Below are 8,546 nucleotides of genomic sequence, written 5' to 3' on the forward strand. Positions count from 1 at the left end.
GGGGGGGGGGGGGGGGGGGAGGGAGGGAGGGATAAGACAGGAAGAAGAAACTCTGCCAACCACAGTGTCAGAGTCCAAGTGGGAGCTAGGTGGTATCCACCCTGGTAGGGGTTGGCAGAAGAGATGGGAAATCAGTTACAAAGGACTGATCACATAAAGCAAACATACTGAGGAGAACATGAACCAAGCTTCTCATTGTCAAAGTTGGAAATATGTCTCCAAAGACAGCCAGAATGAATCTTGTGGTGTTGGCTTAGAATGTGGAGGTATTTGGCCAGGCGTGGTGGTTCACACCTATAATCCCAGCACTTTGGAAGGCCGAGGTGAGAGGATTGCCTAAGCCCACAGATTCAAGACAAGCCTGGGCAACTTGGTGAGACCTCATCTCTACAATAAATCAAAAAATTAGACAGGCATGGTTGGCATATGCCTGTAGATCAGGCTGAGGCTGAGGTGGAAGGATCACTGAGCCCAGCAGGCTGAAGCTGTGGTGACCATGAGCATGCCACTGCACTCTAGCCTGGGCAACAGAGCGAGGCTCCAACTCGAAAAAAAAAAAAGAATGTGGAGATATGTGATTTATCACAGATATAGAAACATACACGTAAAAATATATAAAGAGGCACCCTCCCTAGGTCAACCCTGGGTGGTCCCGATGGGTCCCGGCTACACGTCACCACACCAGATGCGACAAGCTCCTGAAAACGTCCCTGGGTGCCGCCCGCGGGCTTGTTGTTCAAGGGATGAAATAATTGGTCGCCAGGTGGCGCCCGCCAGGTGGCTGGGAAAGGCCGGCGCTCCTGGACTGCACGGGCACACCGGTACTCTGAGGTCCAGGGAGGCTGACCTTGGTGAATTAAAAAAAACCTCAGGAGGCGCCTCCGGCAACCTGTCCCAAGTCATCTGCAAATATCCCCAAATCGAAGTCCTTCACCGGCGGAGGAGAAGAGATGAGAACACTGCATGGCCTCTGAGATATCCCTGCCATACATGGGACAAACTATTCTGCAAAATCACTGTCCTGTGATTCTCAGAAATGACAGTCATGCAAGACAATGAAAGACGGAGAAATTCCTCCAGACTGGAGGACTCTACAGAGAATGACAAGTAAATGCAGTGCATGATTCTGAGACTGGGTCCTTCTGCATACAGGCCGTTATTGGGACATGTGGACAATTTGAACAGAACCTGAGGATTAGATAACTGCAACATACTCGACAGCGGTATTGTAGACAAGGTTGTTGTTTATATACCAAAGTATAGGGGAATGAGGGAACTCAAGCTGACAACTTATTTTCAAATGGTTCCGAAAACAAAATTTGTTTCTCTGCACCGTGTGCATAACTTTGTGGTACGTTTGTGTTTGTTTCAAAATTTCAAAAATAAATTAATAAAAGGATAAGAAGAACAGTTTATCTAAAGTGTATCTGGCACACAAGTACACAATGAATTCGTCCCAATGTCACAGGCCCCCTCCAACAGCTGTACAGTAGAGCAACTGGAGTTAGAGCGGGGAAGCCAAGTCCCACCAGGCAGGGGAGATGGGCATGTGGCTGCGCAAGTTCCTGGGCCACCAGGAGGCCCGAGAGTGTCTGCGCAATGAGGCCCTATGGGGGGGGGGGGCGCCTGCTCAAGTGTGTGTTCTCTACTGTGTACCTTCCAGCAAGCCTCACACTGGGAGTGAAGGTCTTCGAGTCCAACTCTCTTTATGATGACCCCTGTCCTGGCCTGACCACTACCTAATGCTCTACCGCCTGAGCCACCCTGGAAAAGGAAATAGGAATGGGCCAAATTCTCTTTAAAAAATCACAGAATCATTTTCAAAAGCAGGCAGTCTACAGATGCTGCTTAAGGACTTTTTGATAATTTCACTATATACAAATTATAACTCAATAAATATGACTTTTAAAACCATATTTTTTCCCTAACTTTCCACCTTAAGAAATTAGAAAAAGAGCAAACTAAACCCAAATAAAACAGAATTTTAAAATTAAGAGGTACAAAGCCATTTAACTTTATAGAAGATAAATAAAACATGGGCTGGGCGTGAAGGCCCACGGCTGTAATCCCAGCATTCTGGGAGGCCAAGGCAAGAGGATCCCTCTAGACCAGGAGCCTGGGCAACCTGATAACATGATTGGATGGGGGAGAGAATATACAAGACAACTGAAAAGGTCAAAAGTGATTACACAGGAGTGGAAGGCAAATGAGCGCAGGAGGATGAACTTGAGATGAGGGGAACAGAAGGCAGCTTTGTGCCTAAATCAGACAACTGGTGCTTGAAAAAATATTACATTTATTATATCTATAAATACAATCAAAAATGTTTGAAAGCGTTTAAATTTGCAAATGTGTGCCAACATTAATCTAAGAGCCACATAAAAGTGTTAAAATAGTCTAGAATTATTAAGTGTAAGATTTAATGATATAAATCTAAATATAATAATGCCAATGTTAATTTTCAAAACAAAAATAAATCCCTAGTCTTTTTCATGTACTCAAAAGTTACCTTTCAGGCCATTAAAAGGTACAATTGACAGAAACAGGGTGCTGCCTTTCAAGGACCTGTAGATAGGTGCACAAAGAATTTTGAAGCAGAAAATGAGTTTTTAAAATGTCAAGATGATGCGGGCCTGGAGAAAAAAAGAACAGAACCTCCTCCTGTTCACTCTGGTTCGCAGATGCTGGCCACATACCTATGTGAGCTCATAATGTCCTCCTGCCACTTACCCTCAGAAGCTGTTCAGGTTCGATGACCTCTTTGCCAACAGATAAAAGGCTGTGGCTTGAACTTGGGGTCACTATAGGGAGATTCAAACTCCCATGCCCACTCACAGGATGACAAGTCTCAGAGCCAGATCCGTCTGAAAATTAGTTGATGGCATGACATGCGCAGCCTGTACTCATTCCTCCCTGGAATTCAGTAATCTTCCACTAACGCGGGTCACCCTCTCCGTGTGTCCCTAAACACGGAACCAAGTCCTCCATTTCAGGAAGGGACCAAGGCTTCTGTGAAGCTCCAGACTCTAAGCAGCCCCAGATGCCACTACCAAAAGATCTGCCCAGTCAGGACCTCCGCCAGGGCTGAAAAGTGGGCAAGCCTCAGGCCCGCCACCGCCCCTCCTCTTCGCACTGGCTCTCACGTTGAGTGATTCCCCAGATGGGGGGGGGGGGATGCGCATGCGCACTGCAGCCCTACCGCTGCCTCTCGCGCGTCTGAGGGGCCTGGGGTAGATCCTGTGACGTGAACTGGATCGTCACCCCCAAACCGATGCTTGGGGCCATCATGCCTGGACCATAGCAGGGACTCATTAAACTCACTTTTCTACGGAAAAAGAGGAGAGAGTAAGGAAGATGCCCACAGAGGTGAATCCTGCAATGTTCTCTTGCCTCAGTTTCCGAGAGGGAAAGGGAGGGGGCCCTTTCTGGAGCACAAAGTTAAAGACGATTTCAAGAGTTGAACCTGAACATGGCGCCGAGCTGCCCAAGCCCAAAGGGCAGCTGCGCAGTGCCAGTGCCCGCAAAGTGGGCCTGCGCGGGAGGGGCTCTAGCGCCTGCGCAGTGGGTGAGCCAGTCCCGGGCGCCTGCGCAGTGCACCTCCCTGGCATGGGTGCTCGCTGAAGATGGCTCTATGCCTCTCCTCCTATAGCTGAAGAAAGTTCTGGATCACCTACCTACTCAGTGAACTAGGCTCTCTCACCCATGCATCCTGTGACCAGCTTGAAGAGAGGGCGGGAGGGACGAAGGACTGGCCGTTCAGATTCAAGCACCCTACCCCCACCCCCTGCAGGCCGCTGAGATCACCTACCAGGGCCACGCAAGGCTTTGCTGCCAAAGACTTCAGATACTTCAGACTTCCTAAAGGGCCTCAGGCGAGAGGACCAGTGCAACCTTCACTGACTAATGAGTTCAGAAATGTTGTAAGGAAAGTTATGATCTCACATCCCCAGCACTATGTTCCCTATCCAATGTTCTGTTTCCCGTCCTGAGTCTTTCCCGCTTGATTCCCCAAGTCAGGCTGTGATCTAAAAATTGTGAAGGAGGAGCATCTCACCCTACCCAGGACCAGCACGTTCCTTACAGCTTTTCATACACCTCCACCCCTAAACCCAGTAACCAGACAAAACAGACCTCTTAGTACCCCCTGCTGCTCTGAACACCAGTTACGGGACTGTACTCTGCTGGGATAATTATGTTATCCTACTGAGCCTGGCTAACAACCAGTTTCACACCCGGGTTTAAGAAAGCTGACTGGTTTGAGGTTACAGAGGCTGTGCAGCTTGTGGGAGGCAGCACAGGAGGCATACCCAGATCTAAGAACAAGCACAGTGCTCTGTCATCTAAATGAACACCCTTCCTTACTGAGTATATGTACTGCAGCAATAACACCTTGTGACAGTGGACAGTAGAGAGCACTGTCGATGTAGGCTTGATTACAGAGCCTGAGATGATGACAGACCATTGCATACTCCTCACTCCCTATCAGCTACTGAGTGAAATGGGATGAGGGAACATAGGAAGAATGGAGATGATACTGCAAAAAAGATGCACAGGCAACTTACAGAATGGGAGAAAATATTTGCAAATCATTTACCTGATAAGAGGTTAATATCCAGAATATATATAAAGAACACCATATCTGGGTGTGGTATGATGAGACTGTATTCCCAGCTACATAGGAGGCTGAGGCAGGAGGATTTGAAATTAGATTTAGAGAAGGGGGCAGGGAGAGGGGGCAAAGGATTTGACTAGATATTTCTCCAAAGAAGATAGACAGATGGCCACAAACATGTGACAAGATTATCAACATCAGTAATTATTAGGGAAATGCAAACCAAAACTGAGATCCACCTCACACCCATTAGGATGGCCATTAGGAAAAAACAAACAGAAAATAAGTATTGGAGGACATGGAGCAAATGGAAACCTTGTGCATCACTGATGGGAATGTGAAATGGTACAGCTGCTGTGGGAAACAGTATGATGGTTTCTCAAAAAAAAAATTAAACAGCCGGGCTCGGTGGCTCAGCCTGTAATCCCACGCCTTTGGGAGGCTGAGGTGAGTGAATTGCCTGAGCCTGCGGGTTCGAGACCCGCCTGGGCAGCGAGACCTCAATCTCTACAATAAATCAAAAAATCAGCCGGGCGTGGTAGCCCATGCCTGTAATTCTGGCTACTCGGAAGGCTGAGGCGGAAGGATCGCCGGAGCCCAGCAGGTCGAGGCTGCGGTGGCCGGGAGTGGCCACTGCACTCCAGTCTGGGCGACAGAGTGAGACTCCACTCAAAAAAAAAAAAAATTAAACATAAAATCCACCAACAATTCCACTTCTGGGTATATACCCAGCCTATAATGATTGTGAGCTGCATTTCATCCTACACAGGACCAGTGCCCCCCAAGAAGGCAGAGAACCCCCGCACCCTCCTAGAACCCATAAAGTCCAAAAGAACTAAAAGCAGAAACTCAAACAGATATTTGCACATCAATGTTTTAGCAGCATTATCTACAATAGTCAAAAGGTGGAAACAACTCAAGTGTCTACATACAGACAAATGAATGGATAAACGAAATGTGGTGCCAGGCATACAATGAAGTATTTATCCAACCTTAAAAAGTAAGGACAGGGCCAGGCTTGATGGCTCAGCCTGTAATCCCAGCGCTTTGAGAGGCTGAGGTGGGTGGATTGCCTGAGCCCACGGGTTCGAGACCCGCCTGGGCAACTTGATGAGACCTCATTTCTACAATAAATCAAAAATTGGCTGGGTGTGGTAGCACATGCCTGTAGTTCCAGCTACTTGGCTGAGGCAAAAGGATTGCAGGAGACCAGCAGGTGGAGGCTGCAGTGGCCGGGAGTGGCTACTACACTCCAGTCTGGGTGACAGAGTGAGACTCCAACTCAAAAAAAAAAAATAAGGACAGGCCGGGCACAGTGGCTCATGCCTATAATCCCAGCACTTTGAGAGGTTGAGGTGAGAGGGCTGCCTGAGCCCAGGGGTTCGAGACCAGCCTGGGCAACTTGGAGAGACCTCATCTCTACAATAAATCAAAAAATTAACCAGACGTGGTGGTACATGCCTGTAGTTCCAGCTACTCGGAAGACTGAGGTGGAAGGATCACCTGAGTCCAGCAGGTCAAGGCTGTGGTGGCTGTGAGCATGCCACTGCACTCCAGCCTGGGTGACAGAGTGAGACTCCAACTCAAAAAAAAAGTAAGGACATTCTGACACATGCTACAACATAGATGAACCTTGAGGACTTTCTGCTAAGTGAAATAAGTGAGAAATAAATGGACAAATACTGTATGATTCCACTTATAAGAGGTCCCTAGGGTAGTCAAGCTAAGAGTAGAATGGGTTGCCAGCAGACAGGGAAGACTGGGGAGGGATCCTCTTGCCTTGGCCTCCCAAAGTGCTGGGATTACAGCCGTAAGCCATCATGCCCAGTCCATGTTTTATTTATTTTCTCTAAAGTTAAATGTCTTTGTATCTCTTCTTCTTTCAAAAACAGACAATCTACAGATGCTGCCTAAAGATTTTTTGATAATTTCACCAAATACAAATTATAACTCAATAAATATGACTTTTAAAACTATATTTTTCCCCTAACCTTCTACCTTAAGAAATTAGAAAAGAGCAAACTAAACCCAAATAAGACCGTATTTTAAAAAGAAGTGTAGTGTTTCAGTTGGAAAGATTAAAAAGTTCTGGGATGATCATGGTTGTACAACAATGTGAATGTATTTAATGCCACTGAATAGCACACCTAAAAATAGTTAAGATGATGCTGTTACATTATGTATATGTTACAATTAAAAAGAGAAGAAAGAAAGATGAGCAGGGGTCAACTTTTATGCAATGTTAAAGACCTGGGACATCATCTTAAAGACAATACCACACCAGGAAAGGAAGGAGATTTAGGGGTTAAGAGAGAATTCCCTATACCTCAGGACAATGAGAATAGTAGGAAGAGTTATGCACAAAGCAGGCACTCAGTGGATATTGGTAGAATAAAACATAAAGAAATCCTGCCTAGTCTGGAATATACCACCATTTACATTAGGAGAGAGAAGCAAGCTCTGTAATCCAGGAAATGCTACAACGCATGCACCCAATCTTTGAAGTCTCAGTCTGAGCCAACACAGCCCCTCATCCCTGCTGTGGGCCTACAGTGGACACCCTTCTTTGGGGACAGCTCCGGATGTTCCCCCTCCCCACGCCCACACCCCACCAGGCCCCAATCTGCCACTGAATTCCTATTCATGCTGCAATAGACAGAAGGCCAGAACTGAGAGAATCACAAAAGATCAAATCTCCACCTTCCCAGTCACTAGGTGGATGACTTGGTGCAACTATTAAACTGCGCCTGACTCCTCCTCCCGGAAGGCAAAAGAAGATGGGACGATACTATTCACCTCGCACAGCAGCCCTGACATCTGGACACGCGGTTAAGTACTGACGGCCTGGGCAAAATGCCTAGCAGAAAGACAATGCTCCCCAGAGCTTGGATACAGAAGGCATCAATCACAGTTTACTGAGGTTCTCTATACACCTGTCTCCCCACCCCATCCGAGAATGTGGGTGCCTGTATCCCGGATCCGTCCCTGGCACCGCTGACCTGCATGCGAGACCTCCGGGAAACCATGGTCCCCTAGAAACCTCCTCCAATGCCTCCTCTACCAGGGGTAACAGAAACGAGTGGCGCTGGCAGTGAGGCCGAAAACTCCTAGTCCGAGGCACGCCGCTACCACCCACCCCCAGAGTCCTGCCAGGTGAAAGCCAAGGGTCGCCAAGTATTTCTGAATCCCTGCCCAGGCCCCCGAAAACCCGGAAAGTCGAATTTGGAAGCAAGGTTTCGCAGCTTTTAGATGCCAGCAACTCTCTCAAAAAAAAAAAAAATCTAAAAACACAGAGCAGACCAAGACCCTACTGCGGATTGAATCCAGCCCTCGGGCGCCCAGTATGAGATCCCCATGTCCACGCCAGACCTGCGGGGTACGGGAGCGGCGTCCCCCCCGGCACCTGGAAGGCCAGGCAGCCACTTACGAAGGAGGAGAAGGACGGGAGGAGGATCCTAAGGACATTGCACCCAAACACGAAGCTGAGCACCAGCAGCCACGCCCAGCGGTCGGCTTCGACAGCGCTCATGCCGGACGCTCCCGACTGCGCCGGCACCGCTACGGTAGCTCCATGGGGACCACACCGGTGGCCGCGCCTGCGCCTGCGCGGTGAGACCCAGCGGGCCTGCAGAGGTACACCGACGCGCCTGCGCACTGCGCCGCACGCGCCGGGAGGCGGAGCCATCTTTTCCTCCAGGTCCGAGTGGCGTGGTTAACGCGTTCCAGTCTGCTTCTTGGTCTTCAGGCTTCCGTAGCCGTCTCTCACCCATCCGGCGCCCACGCTGAGCCACTTTTTTAAACTCTTGTTTCCGGTGCCTGCGGCTCTCCGGGTTTGTAGTATTTGCAAACCATTTGTGTTATTATTTAATTAGTACTTTATTTAAGTTGACGCACTTTTAATTTTAAATACCTTTATTTTTTCAGATGGCTGTGG

At 48.4% G+C, this 8,546-nt stretch overlaps 1 protein-coding gene across 3 annotated transcripts in view; it reads right to left on the reverse strand.

Annotated features, from left to right (window-relative positions):
- LOC103269417 (tail-anchored protein insertion receptor WRB) overlaps positions 1–8,275 on the reverse strand; it is a 156,375-nt gene extending 148,100 nt beyond the window's left edge. The window contains exon 1 of one of the 3 annotated variants that reach the window (XM_021717067.1): positions 8,040–8,275. In XM_021717067.1, coding sequence (XP_021572742.1) covers positions 8,040–8,141 — 102 coding nt within the window. In that variant the 5' untranslated portion in view covers positions 8,142–8,275. The remainder of the gene's footprint in view (positions 1–8,039) is intronic. The other 2 variants (XM_008067003.1, XM_008067004.1) reach the window with 2 other exon arrangements.
- Between the last annotated feature and the right edge of the window lie 271 nt (positions 8,276–8,546).

This window comes from Carlito syrichta, unplaced genomic scaffold (genome assembly GCF_000164805.1).
Source record: "Carlito syrichta isolate Samal-C Ts95f unplaced genomic scaffold, Tarsius_syrichta-2.0.1 Scaffold309259, whole genome shotgun sequence".
In the NCBI taxonomy this organism is placed as follows: Eukaryota; Metazoa; Chordata; class Mammalia; order Primates; family Tarsiidae; genus Carlito; species Carlito syrichta.